The sequence below is a fragment of the Sturnira hondurensis genome, unplaced genomic scaffold, assembly GCF_014824575.4.
Source record: "Sturnira hondurensis isolate 20B ecotype Veracruz unplaced genomic scaffold, ASM1482457v3 Scaffold0020670, whole genome shotgun sequence".
Lineage (NCBI taxonomy): Eukaryota > Metazoa > Chordata > Mammalia > Chiroptera > Phyllostomidae > Sturnira > Sturnira hondurensis.
In genome coordinates, this window is record NW_028093301.1 from 212268 (window position 1) to 227724 (window position 15457).

Genomic DNA, 15457 nt, shown 5'->3' on the forward strand with positions numbered 1-15457 from the left:
TCTCTCCCATTTTCCCTCCCTTCTCCTATCACTAAAAATAAATAAAGAATCTTTCTTTAACCTTTGGCATTTTAATAATGATGTGTTGTAGTATGGGCCTCTTTGGATTCATTTCATTTGGGGCCCTCTGTGCTTCCTGGACTTGTATGTCAACCTCAACCAGGTTGGGGAAGTTTTCCATCATTTTTTTCAAGTGGGTTTTTAATTTCTTGCTTACCTTTTTCTGGCATTCCTATGATGCAAGTGTTGGTATGCTTTCAATTGTTACAGAAGTTTCTTACACTGTTCTCCCTCTCCCTCTCTGTCTCTTGCATTCTTTTTTTTTTTTTTTTTGCCAGTCTTTTTCTTTTTGCTATTCTAATTGGGTGTTTTGGCTTTCTTATATTCCAGATTGCTGATTTGATTCTTGATTTCATCCATTCTACTGTTGATTTTCTATAAATTACTCTTCATTTCAGTTAATGTATCCTTCACTTCTGACTGTACCTGTTTTATGCTGTTGAGATTCTCACTAGGTTCATTGAGCATTCTTTACAACTATGTTTGAACTCTGCATCTAGTAGATTGCTTATCTCCATTTTGTTTTTTCTGGAGTTTTTTTTCTGTTCTCTCATTTAGAACATGTTTATTTCTCTGTTAATTTTGGCAGCCTCCCCATTTCTATGTATTAGTAGAGCTACTATGTCTTCCTGGCTTGGTAGAGTGACGTAATAAAGTAGATTTTCTCTAGCGTCCAGTGGCATAGCCTCTCTATTCACCTAAGCTGGGCACTTGAGGTTCACCCTCACCCTATGTGGGCTGGGTATATTCTCCTCTTGCATTTGATCCGGGACTGCATTTGGCACATCAGTGGGCAGGACTTACCCCCAGGCCTATCAGCTATAAAGACTGCCTGAGAGCAGTGACCACCATGGAGGGTCACCTGTGCAGAACAAGACTTCCTTCAGCAGGGCTCTGATGTCTGCTGAGTCTGTCCCTTGAGTGTGTTGCTTGTGGAGGTGGTTGGGTGGCAATGCTTTGATGTGACGTTAAGCTGTCCACTGGCTGCACTGGCTCTGGGGCCTCCTGGGAGGTGCAGGCCAAGGTCAAACACTACCTGTGTTCTGTCCAGGACCACCTGGCATGAGCTACAAAGTGATCTGCAGATGGCTGGTACTTGGCTGGGCTTGAAGGTGCCCTGGCGAGTCCAAGCTGTGAGCCAAGGCCAGCTGCTGCTAGTGCCAAGCCTGGGGCCACTTGGTGAAATTGTATGGGGCTTGCTAAAGTCAGATGCCTCTTGTTTGAGAGATTTTAGGAAATTTGAGGAACATCTGAAACATGAGCCAAGAAAGTCCATTCATAAAGAAAAGCTTTTGGTCTTTCAGCCAAGGTGGAGGCGTAGGTGGAAACACTGTACCTCCTTGCACAACCAGATTTAAAGACAACAAAGATTTAGAAACAAAAACACAACCAAATAGAAAAGTAAACTGTACTGAAATCCAACAACAACGAACCATTCATTCAGACCGGTAAGAGGGGTGGAGTCGGCGGCCAGCAGAGAGGGTTCCTAGCAGGAGGAGGTGGTGATTGGTGACCCAGGGTGGCACAGATGAAAACCCAGTGAGGCTCCCAATGTGGCTGACTGGCTTCGGACACACATTTGCACACAGAGAAACCAGGCAGGTTTAAAAACAGTGAGACAGACTGCACAACCCAGGGCCCCAGCAACAGGAAATAAAGCCTAAAAGCACCAACTGGAAAAATTTTCAGGGGCTGAGGTGCCGGGAGAGGCTCCTAGCCCCACAGGAGAGTTCGCTGGGGAGACCCAAAGGGTCCTAGAACAAACACAAGCCCACCCACCCAGGAACCAGTACCAGAAGGGCCCAATTTGCTTGTGGGAAGTGGCAGAGGGGACCAAAATCCAAGAGACAGCCCAACAAACACCATTGCTCCCTCTCTGACCCCGCCCCCAGTCACAACCCAGGGACTGGGTTGACCAGCCCCAGTGGACACGTAAGCTTTTGCCCCTCATACATAACAGGAGCGAACAGACCAAAACTTTATGGCTCAAACAGAACATATCAAGTCTTCCAGCCAAGAAGGAGGCGTAGGTGGAAACACTGTGTCCCCTCCCACAACTAAATTTGAAGATAGCTAAATTTTAGAAACAAAAATGCAGCCAAAACTGTGAAAATTGAACTGTACGGAAGTCCGACAACAACGAACCACTCAGCCAGACCAGTAAGAGGGGCGGAGTCAGCGGCGGAGCAGGGTCGGGCTGGAAAGACCGTTCTGTCTGACCAACCCAGGAGTGGGGGTGGAGGTGGTTGGTGGATCCCAGGCGCGGGGTGGCGACAGGCGGATCCAGTGAGGGCTCAGAGCGGCTGGCTGACTGCGGTCACACATTCGCGCACAGATAAACCAAGCGAAGGAGTGAACAGTGAGACTGCTCAGGCTAGGGCCCCAGCGACGGGAATAAGAGCCTGAAAGCACCAACTGGAAAGATTTTCTCGGGGTCAAGGGGCCGGGAGAGGCTCCCAGGCCCACAGAGAGTTCATTGGAGAGAACCACAGGGTCCTGGAGAGTACATGGGCCCACACATCCAGGAACCAGCACCAGAGGGGCCCAGTTTGCTGTGAGAAGCCGCAGAGGGGACAGAAATCTGAGAGAGAGCCTAGCAGAGCAAAGTGCCATTTTTTCCCCCTCTCTGACCCCGCCCCTACATACAGCGTCACAGCCTAGCAACTGGGTCGCCCGGCCCCGAAGAACACCTAAGGCTCTGCCCCTCAAACATAACAGGTGCAAACAGACCAAACATTATGACTCAAGAACAGCTCAAAGCCTCAGAGCCTGTAAGTCTAAGTGACCAAGAAATAGCCAGCCTGTCAGATGCACAGTTCAAAATACTGGTGATCAGGATGCTCACAGAATTGGTTGATTTTAGCCACAAATTAGAGGAACATATGTAGGCTAAACTGATTGAAGTGAAGGGAAATGCACAGGAAGCCAATAGTGATGGAAAGGAAACTGGGATTCAGATCAAGGGAGTGGACCAGAGGGAAGAAAGAAACAACCAAACAGAAAAGAAGGAAGAAACAAGAATTCTAAAAAATGAGGAGAGGCTTAGGAACCTCCAGGACATCTTTAAACGTTCCAACATCCGAATTATAGGGGTACCAGAAGGGGGACAGAAACAGCCACGAGTGGAAAACTTACTTGAACAGATAATAAAGGAGAACTTCCCCAATCTGGCAAAGGAAATAGACTTCCAGGAAATCCAGGAAGCTCAGAAAGTCCCAAAGAAGTTGGACCTAAGAAGGAACACACCAAGGCTCATCATAATTACATTAGCCAAGGTTAACCTGAAGGAGAGAATTCTAGAAGCAGCAAGAGGTAAGGGGACAGTCACCTACAAAGGAGTTCCCATCAGACTGTCAGCGGATTTCTCAAAAGAGACCTTACAGGCAAGAGGGGGCTGGAAGGAAGTATTCCAAGTCATGAAATCCAAAGACCTACATCCAAGATTGCTTTATCCAGCAAAACTTTCACTTAGAATGGAAGGACAGATAAGGTGCTTCTCAGATAAGGTCAAATTCAAGGAGTTCACCATCACCAAGCTCTTATTATATGAAATGTTAAAGGGACTTATTTAAGAAAAAGAAGATGAAAAATATGAACAGTGAAAGGACAGCAAACTCACAGTTATTAACAACCATGCCTAAACCAAAAGCAAACTAAGAGGACAGGTAGATCAGGAGCAGAACCATAGAAATGGAGATCACAAGGAGGGTTAGCAACGGGAGTGGGAGGAGGAGAAGGTACAGAGAATAAGTAGCATAGATGGTAGGTAGAAAATAGATGAGGGAGGGCCAGAATAATATGGGAAATGTAGAAGCTAAAGAACTTGTGACACATGGACATGCACTAAAGGGGGCAGTGGAGGAGAGGGTGTGTACAGGGTGGAGGGGAATGAAGGGGGGAAATGGGACAATTGTAATGGCCTAATCAACAAAATATATTTTTTAAAAAGGCTCTTGGAGACAGCTGGGGTGGGCCCCTAAGTTGGGTGGAGCTGCAGATAACAACTAGGCCAGAGGGAACTGTGTAAGCCAGGTAGATGGACTCTGAGATATAGCACTGACCTGCTGGCTCTGTGGGGGGAGGGCTTATGAAAGGAACAATGGCCTCTGCCAGCACTTTTGTCTGTGAGAAAACTTCCCCACGTTTTTGCCCTGATGCCATTCAGCGACTCTCCACATGTCCTGGTGCTTTTCAAGCTGCTCCCCCAGTGCTTGAGCTTAGGGGGAGTGTGTTGGACTATGTCTACAGGTGGGATTTTTTGAGTTGCTCAGAAATCCAGAGCCCTCTGATTCTCTCCTTCTCATTTCCTGCTGGTTTTTACAGCCAGATGTAACGGGGACTTCTCTTCCTGGTTCTGGAACCCTGGGCTGGGTGGCCTGGTGTGGGGCTTGGATCCCCTGCTCCTCTGGGGGACCTCAACAACCGAGATAATTCCTCCCTGCATTTACCTGCCATATGTCAGTGTGGGACCAGCCAGTTTTGCATTTCCACCCCTCCTACCAGTCTCAGTGTGACTTATTCAATTCCTTAGTAGTGTGGCTTCCATTCAGGCAGAATTCTGGCGATTCCAAATGATGGTTTTTGTGTAGTTTAGTTGTCATTTTGTTGTGATTGTTGGAGCAGACGAGTACTGTGTTTACCTACTCCATCTTGCTGGGAAGTCCTGGCAAAGATTTCTTAGTTGACACAAAGCATTAGACAAAAAAAATTGATAAACTGAATTTCATCAAAAATAAAAATTGCTCATCAAAAGACACTGAAGAAAATGAAAGGGCAAATTATGAAGTGGGAGAAGATATCTGCAGAACATCTTTCTGATAAAGGAGTTGTATCTAGAATATATGAAGAGCTTAAATTCATTAAGAACAATAATCTGATGGTTTTTAAATGGTCAGAAAATATGAACAGACATTACACAGAGAACATAGACAGATGGCAAATATTCATATGCAGAGAGCTGAACATCAGTAGTCACTAACTAAGGGCACAGTGGTACACAGCTGCATACGTGGAATAGAATAACCAAAATTAAAAGGACTGACCGTACCATGTGTTTGCAAGGATGTAAAGCAGTTGAACTCTAAATCTTGCTCCTTATTTTGCCTGGCAGATAGAAACCAGGCTACCAATGTTCTAGGAGCCAAAGGGAAAGAAAGCTAGTGAAGTCTTTGGAGTCATTATATGGACCCCTCTTTAATGCCCTCTTTTCATTTTAGTAGCACCCTTGTCCTTGGTCACACCTCATGTATCTTAGCTTAAAGACCCTATTTTTAAACTGCTTAGAGAAGCATTTCATATTCTTCTGCTTGGGATGGTTTTCCTCCTGTGCAGTCACCTCACTGATCAGAGCTGCAGAACGGTAACTGCAGATCATTCACTACTAAAGATGGGCTTTTAAGAAATCCTTACATTTGTTCCCAGACTCTGAGGCTCTACATTGGCAAGCAAGGCACTTTGTAGCTTTTCCCACTTCACTCTTAGGATTGAGGTTTCATGCATCTTCTAAGTGACTTCCATTCATCTATTTGCTTCCAGCTTTTGAAATATTGTGGTTGGTTCCTCTTCTCTCAGGTTTTTCGTTCATGTGAATTTGTGACAATTGATAATGCCATTTTATGACAGAATGAGTATGATCAGATCGCCACCCTTACCTGGAGTTCAATAGCTACAGTCATTAGGAATGTTTGACATGCCACAAGCTAATACTGTGTTTGTCTAGAGCTTCACCATCTACTTCTAGTTTTTATTCACAAGAGCCACACAAATAATGGTTAGAAAATTGAAGGCAGCCACTTAGTCCCCTCCCAGAGTTTTCTTCAAGCCAAACATTGCCAGTTCCTTCAACAGGCTTACTTTCTCTAACTTAAATTGATTCACAAAGACTTAATGTGATAGGAGAATTTCTGTTCATATTTTTTGTGAAGTTATTAAACTCAATCATTTACATTAGCCAAAGCTTAGGAATCAGAGTAAAATATGTTCAAATAGCATCCCACATAACCCTCCGTAGTTTCGAAGACTCGAATTTAGATTTAGGTCCAATATCACTCTTTCCTTGTTAATTTTCTAGCCAACTTTTCACTCTAAGACCTGTTGTTACCAGAGCTTGGTTTAATTATTTTTTTTTTATTTTTATATTTTTCTATTACAGTTGACATACTGAGCTTGGTTTAATTTTGATCTTTTCACCAAACTGATTCTTACCAAAGCTCTTGTTCAGTTTCACAGACTCGTATTTCTTTTTTATGTAAAGGTGATAATTTTGTCTATATTTGGCTTTATTGGCTCAAACATAAAATAGCAAAGAGCAAGATAAAGGTGTTTTAAGAAGTGCAAGGTATTTTTGTGATTCCCCATTATCGTGTTGATGGTCAGATGTTTGAGAATATGAAGTGTTTTTTTAGAAACCATTTTGGAAAGCAGATGTTTAAAATTAGGCTTTTCGTTTGAGGTATATGTTCAGATTTTATTATCATGTGCTTTTCATTTGGGGATATGCAGATATATTTTGCAAGATTTTGTTTTTTAATCTCGCTAGGCCTTCTCTTTGGCTGGCCAGGATGAATGTCTGTTTGGCATGTCCTTGAGGGCCCAGTCGTTTATTAGTATTGAAAAAGCACTAGGCTAGCAGAATTCATTTAGTCCATTTTTAGTCAATATGTATGACCCCTTACAAGTTATTTTCCCTCTCCAGTCTCTTATTTTCTCATCAGTAGATCAGAGAAATTGAAGAAGAAAATCTCGTAAGACCCCTTTCTATTTCTCATACTATGATTTTATGAATGTGAGAAGTTCTACATCCATAAAGGAATGATCAGCCTCTTTATTCTATATCTCTCTGCTTTGATTCTCCTACTCCACATTTGCCTATAGACTGTACTTGACTGTACTTAAAGTAAACTGCCTGCCAGCATTACTGAACTATTATTCCAGGTGTATATATCCTATCTCACAAATGAGAAAGATCAACTCTTCTGTGACGTTTCCTCCCTAGTGCTGTGAGTAAACAGGGACTGTCCACAGCTTGGTCTTTTTTTCTTCCTAAGGCATTTGACTCCTTTGTACCATGGTTCTTTCTTCATTTAGTGAGTTCCCTGTGGATGGTCATTTAGGTTGCTTTGTGGTTTTTCCTTGTTACAAACAATTAAAATGCTGTTTGAATGTATATATATGTCTGTACCCTTTGTTATGAGTGTGCTGTTGGGTTAATTCCAAGAAGCAGCAATATTCTATCCAAAAAGCAGATATTTTGCCCTGGTTGGGTGGCTCAGTTGGTTGGAGCGATTTCCTGCAAACTGGAAGGTTGTGGGTTCGATCCCTGGTTGGGGTGTGTACGGGAAGCAGTCAGCTGATGTTTTTCTCTCTCTCTCTCCCTTCTTCTCTCTGTAAGAGTGATGAAAAAAAAATGTCCTTGGGTAAAGATTAAAAAAAATAAAAGTGGATATTTTGTTCTAATACATATTGTAAAAATGGAGAGATAAAAGCATCGTTGGGTGCCAGTCCTTCTTACGTAACCTTGGGGTGAGTTGCTTGACCTCCTGAAGCTTCCATTCACACATTTGTAAATAAAGATAACGGTAGTATTTTACTTTACGCATTGTTGTCAGTGCTGGCAGATAGTAAACATTTACTCAATGTTGGTTCCCTTCTTCTTTAATCTGTAACATTGTGTATCACTGGTATAGAAGTGTACCTTACCTTTTCCTCTTTCTTTTTTTCAGCTATGACTCAATCCTGAGATAAAGGAAATCTGCTTTTGAAAAATAAGAGAATGTTTTTCCTTTGGTTGGATTCTTAACACAGCCAGTGAAAACAAAGCACTGTATTTCTTTTCTCTGATTTATCAACTGTTGTTCCCAAGAAAGAATGGCAGACAATCCTAGACTTCCACCATAAGCAAAGTGACATGTAGACATATTTGCTGCACATCATGATCACAAGTGACAGTCATAAAGAGACAAAGTGGTATTGTTTACATTAGAGAAGATTGGTCGTTTTCCAATGGCAATAACCCACTTATGAGAGAGTTTAGTCACTGGAACAGACAGGGACCACATACTGTGGCAGGCACACAAGCATAGTGCTGGTATTTGATGCACATCCTGTAGTGGTAACCCATCCTTAACAGTACCGTAAAGCAGGTGCCCAAGGGGCTTGGCTTTGGCCTCTTGAAATGAATGGGAGTGAGCCCCTCAGAGAGCCAGGCGGCTTTGAGTGGCAGTGCGATGCCAACAAATGTTTTCCTTCCATGGATGGGGGCGGAGGATCGTTGTATGGGCTGCTTTCACAGAGGCATTGATTTGGAAGAAGCTTATAATGTCACAGGTCAGGTCTCAGTGACATGGTCCTTCCTTTTGCTGGCAGTATACAATTCTCACATCTTAACTGCTCCTGAGATGCCCTGTACTTAAGGCCAGTCTTCCCCTGGCAACCATAGGGTGCATCAGCTTGATTTTGAGCATTACAACTTGCTCCTCTGGAATTCTGTACTCCAGGTTACTTAACTTTCCCTTTAGGATACAGGTGGAAAGGAGTAAATAATAATGATCACTTCATTGTCCCCCCTGTGAGGCCTGGGACAAAATGTTTATTACCAGATTGTATGATGATTCTTTAAGAAGGGGAGCAGGTGCAGAGGTTGAGGGGAGGACAAGCAGTCAGTTTTGACTGCCTCCCCTTTCTTTGCTTTGATCTGGGAAGTATGCAGTTATGGCCTTTTTCATGTCTGTCTTCAGAAGAGAGAGAGACTGCCCGTTGCACTCCGGCTCAGTTGGCTTCGAGTCTGGACTGCGCCTCGGTCAGCAGGGTGCCCCCCAGGAGACATGCTCCACTGGCCGGGTGAGGCCAATACTTCCACACCATAGGTGGCTGTTGGAGGGGAAAGAATGTTGTCTTAGGTGTCACTGCTTTTGCTCAGACTTTGCAAAAAACTATATACATATATATAATTATTAATCACCTCTGACCTTGAGGAAGTCTTGAATGAACAGAGAATTTATTCCATTGCAATATTTGACTGTGTAGAGAGGCACACTGTTTCATCCACCGAAGAAGCAAAAAGGCTGTGTATAAGTTTTTGGTACTATGTACCACCTCTGTTATTCTTCTAAAGCTGAAGTATTAATGTACTTAAATCATATTCTATTTAATTGTGTTTGATTTTAAATATATATATGAATTATATTTAAAATTGTGTCAACTTTTCTGCTTTCAGGCATTTATAGCTCTTCTATTAAAATATGTTAATTCTTCCAAACATTTCCATTTGTTTTACAAAAAACCCAGAACATGAGCCACTGCCAGATCCAGCCTTGTGTTTGGAGCATATGGTGTAGACCTGAGGCTTTATGAGGTCTATAAAGTGTGGTTTAGGGTGACCCTTGCTGTCTCTGCATGCTTTGGATTAACAATTTCTGTAAAGCTCTAGGCTATTTAAATTAGTGCTTTCAGTTAAGGTATTATTTAGTCATTTCTTTGTATACATTTTGTTCTTCTGAGCTAGAGATATCAGTAGTTGTAGGGTTCTTCTAAGAAGAATAGCAAGCTTGAGACTCGGTTTTTTCATCCCCTCCTGCTATGGGACACAGAAGCATAATGTGTCCTGAAATATTAGCAAGATTTAATATTTGATCTAAAGTAGATCATTGTACCTATTTTCCACTGGGATTGGACTCACCTGTGGTCCAAGCTCTGTGCAGTGTGCCCACAAAGTATGACTTCCTAATGGGATGTTTTTAGGTTCAAGGAATTAGTTAACTGTCCATCCTTATTATGTTGTTGAAATCAATGCAAGTTGTTAGAAAAAATGTTAATGGGAAAATGGTACCTTTTGTAACTCGATGTATGTCTATCACTCCAATAAGATTTAATGAAAGTAAAGCACAAATGAGAGCCAAGTCCAGAGAAGAGCAATAAAACAGTAAGCAGCGTTTAGCTGTACTTGGCTGCAGTTTTCAGTAGACGTTTATGGACTGTGAGTAATTTATTGTGCTGGAACTTTGATTAAACAGGAATTTGGAGGGGAGATCACTCTGAATTGTAGAAAATTACACGTGCGGCTGTTTAAGTACTGGTAGCTAAGCACCTAGGTGGCTGGCCTCTTTCACATTGTCAGGGTACCTGCCTGACTCACACTGACCCCATCCTCCCCCTCCCACATACCTGTTAATTGAACCTGAGTCGAACTCCTAATGCAAGCAGGCCCAAGAAAATATTTCATCTTAAGAATTTTGCAGGGGACATGAGGGATACCAGCCACCATCTCACAAAGTTGGAACCTGGAGCCAGTACTGCAGGCACAAGCAGAGGGTCAGATGTGGGAGTTCAGGGAGGTCGTTGGTTTAAGGGAGCAGTGCCTTGGGTGCCTGAGAACTCGGCTGATTTGTGAACTGAGTCTCCCACCTTTGCTAAGGATGCCATGTGCCCCTTAGGTAGCCCTAGAATGAATTTTGGCTTTTTGAAAATCTAAAATGAGTTTATATTACCTGTACTGAAAAGGCCCTTGATTAAAATACTACCAGACTGCTCCAGTTACTAATGACTAGGTATGCTTACTGTATTTGCCACCTGCCACAGGATTCTGGAGAACATTTCTTTAGTAAACCTTCCTTGGTCATTTTGTGTATTCTCTCAGGGTGAAACTCTAAACTAAAGGAAATAAAGACACTTCCTTGTCTTTACATGGAGGAGCTACTGAGGCCCAGGAGACAGGCCGGTGTCTGTCCCGAGCAGAAGGGTTCCCATTAGCATTCAGGCCTCCTGTACCAGGGCCTTCCCGCACATCTCACCCTCCTGAAGGACATGCCATCCACTTCTGGCACCTTTAATAGACCCGGAAATGAGAGGGCCTTTCCCTTAATGAGTAACTGATGTGAACTTAAAACGATGGATGGCAGTAATTATTAGAAAGTTTGTAAGTGCTGGCCATGTCTTTGTGATGGGCAAGATCTCTGGCCGGCCACTGGTTGAGGGAAAGTAAGTCCCAGCAAAACCTTCCAAAGCTACAACTCAGCAGAGGCCCTAGGACTCCCTCTCTGAGGCCTGTTACAGAGAACACTGTGGACCCACAGGAGGCTCCACCTGGGCAGCACTGTGATGGGCCCAGACTAGGCAGCATGGGTTTCATGGAGGGCACTGATCCAGAGGGCGTTTGTGTTCAGAGGCAGAAGCCTATATGCTTTCCTGTCACACAAGGTGGTGAGTATTTCTGACTTAGTAATTTTATGCCAACATTTGCTCAGTCTGTTACCTTCCAGCTTCCCGCTCTGGCACAGTCACTGTGTCAGAACTCACATAGGATAGGCCAGCCTGTTGCCTCAGGGCAATAGTGCATCCAACCGCCTAGCCACTGCTGGGGCTCCCATGACTGCTTCTTCATTGTACCCTGAGTAGCACTTGGGAGCACAAGGTGTGCTGCTGGGCCCTCTGGACCTAGCCATTGCGTGGGATGAGGGCAGGGGATGTGGCTAGAAAGTGAGCTTAAGTTCAACTTGAAGGAGCTGGGATTTGCCAAGAAGCAAGTGCCCTAGCCTGACTTTACCTGAAGGCTCAGCCCTCAGTGACCCCAAGCTGGCCTTTGCCTCTGTCACAGTAAGAGCCCCACATTTTGTAACCTCATAGAAGCAGCTCTGGCTGAAGGGTACCTGGGGCCCCCAGACAGCTTTGTGGGCTCAGTGAAGCCCAGCTGGCTCCTCCCAAACCTTAGGTTTGGCAGAGAGCAGCCTATGTTCCTTCCAATTACAGAACTGGTTTAGCAAATGTTCACCCACTCAGAAATACTTTAATGTCTACTATGTGCCAGACACTGGTGCAGGGACACAGGAAGGGATAAAAGAAACTCTGGGCCCCTTAGAGCTTCCATTCTGAGGAGGAGATGAAGTCTGAAGTTTTATCAAAAATGTGTGCTGGTGTTTTTGACTCAAGATGACCTCTGGAGCCTATGATGCAGCACCCTTTCCTTACCAAGTCCTGCTGGAAGTCACCAGTCTTTTCCAAGCCCATAGGGAGATCCTTAGGGAGGGGTTCCTCCTGTGACCTCTCACCTTACCTTTTCTCGAGTCCTTCAGAGGCCCTGAAGGACCATTTCATGTGCCCACTGCAAGAGTAGTCAAGTGTCCAGCACCTGGTTGACAATAAGGGGTGGGCACCCTGATGTCTGAGGCTGGATAGAGTAAGTCACTCTGAAAAGCGAGAGGCCTAGAGGAGGCCACAGGAGCAATCTCAGCCCTGTGGGGCTCTGCAGAGTTTTGGGAAATGTGACTTCTTGGGAACTAGAAATAAGACTAGTATGAAGTTAATTCTCTGCATGTACAAAATCCTGACCTTGGGAAAACCCTAGCCAGCCATTGAGCTCATTACCTGAGGTGCCTAGCTCTTTCTGAGTTCTGCTTTAATGAGAAGAATGATAACCGGCAGAGCTGAGTATGTATTGTGTGTCAGGCCCCACCTCATTTGATCTGTAAAGGAATTTCTCCAGAGCCCACATCCAGGAGTCCAGTGCCAGCAGTGAGACCACCCTCTTCCTCACCGCCCACCATCCTGCAGACCTGCAGTTCTTGTCCCACAGAAGACTGGTATAGTGGATGTCAAAGGGTCAAGACAAATTTAGGAGATTGTGACTTTAAACACATCCCCCTTTCCCTCTGGTAACCACCATACTATTGTATATGAGTTTTTCTTTGTCTTGTTTTTTTATTTGTTGCTTTCGGTTGTATATCTCATGTGAGTAAAGTCATACGGTTCTTGATGTTTTGTCTGACTTACTTTGCTTAGCATGATGTTCTCAGGATACAGCCATGTTGTTGCAAATGGCAGTATTTCATCCTTTCTTGTGGCTAAGTAGTATTCTGTTGTATGTGTGCATCACATCTTTATCTAATCCTCTATTGAAGAACACTTCAGTTATCCCCACTTCTTGGCCACCATGAATAATGCTTCAGTGAACATAAGGGGACATATATCTTTGTAAATAAATGTTTTCAAAGTTTTCAAGTAGATACCCAGAAGAAGGGTTGCTGGGTCATAAGGATGGTAATTTAATTTTTTTAGGAACTGCCACACTTTTCCATAGTGGAAAACTGTCTACATTCCCACCAGTAGAGAGAGAGAGTTCTTTTTCTCCAAAACCTCTGACACCTGTTAATTGTTTTGTCGATAATAGCCATTCTAACAGGTGTGAGGTAGTATCTCATTGTGTGTGGTTTTAATTTGCATTTCCCTAAGAGTTAGTGAAGTTGGTTATCTTTTATATATCCGTTGGCCATTTGTATATTTTCTTGAGAGAAGTGTCTGTTCAGGTCCTCTGTCCATTTTTTAATTGGATTGTTTGTTTGTTTGCTGTTATATGAGCTCCTTACATATTTTGGATACTAACCCCTTGTAGCTGTCTGCAGACATCTTCTCAAATTTGGTCAATTACCTTTTTGTTTTGTTGACAGTTACTTTTGCTGTGCAGAAGTTTTTTTAGTTTGGTATAGTCCCATTTATTTCTTTTTGCCTCCACCTCCCTTGCCTTTGGGGTCAAATTCATAAAACCCTCTTTAAGACCAAAGTCCATGAATTTAGTAACTATGTAAAGGGAGTAAAATGTGACAGAAGGAGATTTTCATTGGTAAACACACAATGCAGTATACAGATGACATAGCACAGAATTGTACATACACACACAAAATTAAACACATCCCATTTCATTACCTTAAAACAGTACTTAAACTTTCACATGCATCAGGATCCCCTGGAGAATTCGTTAAAACATGGATTGCTAAGCCTAACCCCCTGAGTTTTAGCAGGAGTTAGTTGGTCTGGGGTCGAGCCTGAGAGCTCGCATTTTTAACAGACTCCCCAGTAATGCCACTGCTGCTCTGGAGACCACACTGAGAATTGCTGCCTTAAAATCTGTAAATGTGGAAATGCATATTTTCATTCCTTTTCATTGGAAAAGCCCATGTTTTACAGATGTGTAATTTAAGACCTGTTACTTATGGTTCACTCAAACAAGTACATAAATTCTTTGTTAGTATTCAGATGCTTATCAACGCCAAGAGTACCCCAATGGTCTCTGTCACTAGGCAGGTCCAAGACCACAGAGGCAGGTCTCTCCACTGGAGTAAGGCTTTGAAAGAGGCCACTGATGGGCCTCAGCCCTGCGGTCTTCAGCTCCCCTGCCCCCAGTGCCTTCGCTGGAGACAGTGCCCCTGACACACTCCGCTGGGCTAACTTCTGGCTATTGGGCCACACTTACTGTCCCTGTGGAACCTTTTGCACAAATGCCATCTGGTCTGTTTCCTTTCAGTTTACCTCCCAGGTCCTAGATGCCAACTGCCCTCTGAAGTCCTGGCCTGTCTCTTCTGCTGTCCTCCTCCAGCCCCCATAGGCCACTGGTACCTCATTCCTCCTTTCCTCTCGTCAGTTCTGCTTCCTCCCTGTTTCTCCCTAAAGCATGTTATTTGCTGAGGCCTGTTTTACGCCTGTTCTTGCTAAGGATGTAGCAGTGCCTAGGACAAACATACTGCTTGCTCTTCCTACAGGCTAGAAAACATTATGAGTGTCATGGGAGTGAGCTAGGAACCTGTCAGGGAGAGGGTGTGCAAAGTCTAGGTAGACTCCCCCCTTGGAACCCACAGACATCCAACCACGCCAGTCTTTCTCCAGGACCTTTGTATGTATCTTTTCCCTCAAGACATGGGAATTCCTGCCTTGTGCGGGCCACTCCCCGCCAAAGGACCAGGCCTTTGTGTCAGCATCGTCCATGTCCACCCACCCCTGGCCAGTGCTGCTTCTAGGTCCTGCCTCCCTGTGCTCCACTGCTATCTGGGGGCCTGTCTTCTCACCTCTGCCACCTGCTCAGCTCCAGGACTCCCCCACCATCTCTCTCCAAGTCTTTCATGTGCCACTTCCACATTTTGTCACTCCATTCTCACTCCAGGACACATCACTATCCATGATGACGATGGCTCCACAACTCACACTAGAGCTCTTTGGCTCTTTCTGTGTCCAAGAACACATTTTACCCTTCAGACACTCCCGTAGCCAGACTTCAGTGTCTCCTGCAACTGCTCTACCTCTGGTTTCTCCTCCTATGTAGCCCACAGCGACCTCCAGTGATGCAAGTTTTGCAGGGTTATAGATTCCTCCTATTGGAATGAGTGGGAAGAGGGGAGCAAAGAAATGTAGCAATTATCCCAGGGGGTATTCCATTCCTATTACAAGAGTTGGGTTTTGTAAACCAGCCTTTTAAAGAGCAATTTCAAAAGCAATAAGTATGCAGTTCATTGTAAGGATTGCAAACGTGCACCTACTTGGGGAGCTGGGGTGGTGGAGGACTGTCCTGACATCGTGAGTTGGATCAAACTTTCCAATGATGTTGTCATCCAAGTGTTTTAAAGTGCTGCATCTCCAA

The 15457-nt window shown here is 44.1% G+C and overlaps 1 protein-coding gene across 1 annotated transcript in view; it reads left to right on the forward strand.

Moving 5' to 3' along the window:
• The window catches only part of AKAP10 (A-kinase anchoring protein 10), an 85857-nt gene extending 75137 nt beyond the window's left edge, over positions 1-10720 (forward strand). The window contains exon 15 of the mRNA XM_037030362.1: positions 7782-10720. Within this exon, the coding sequence (XP_036886257.1) occupies positions 7782-7787 (6 nt within the window). The 3' untranslated portion in view covers positions 7788-10720. The remainder of the gene's footprint in view (positions 1-7781) is intronic.
• Positions 10721-15457: the final 4737 nt, after the last annotated feature.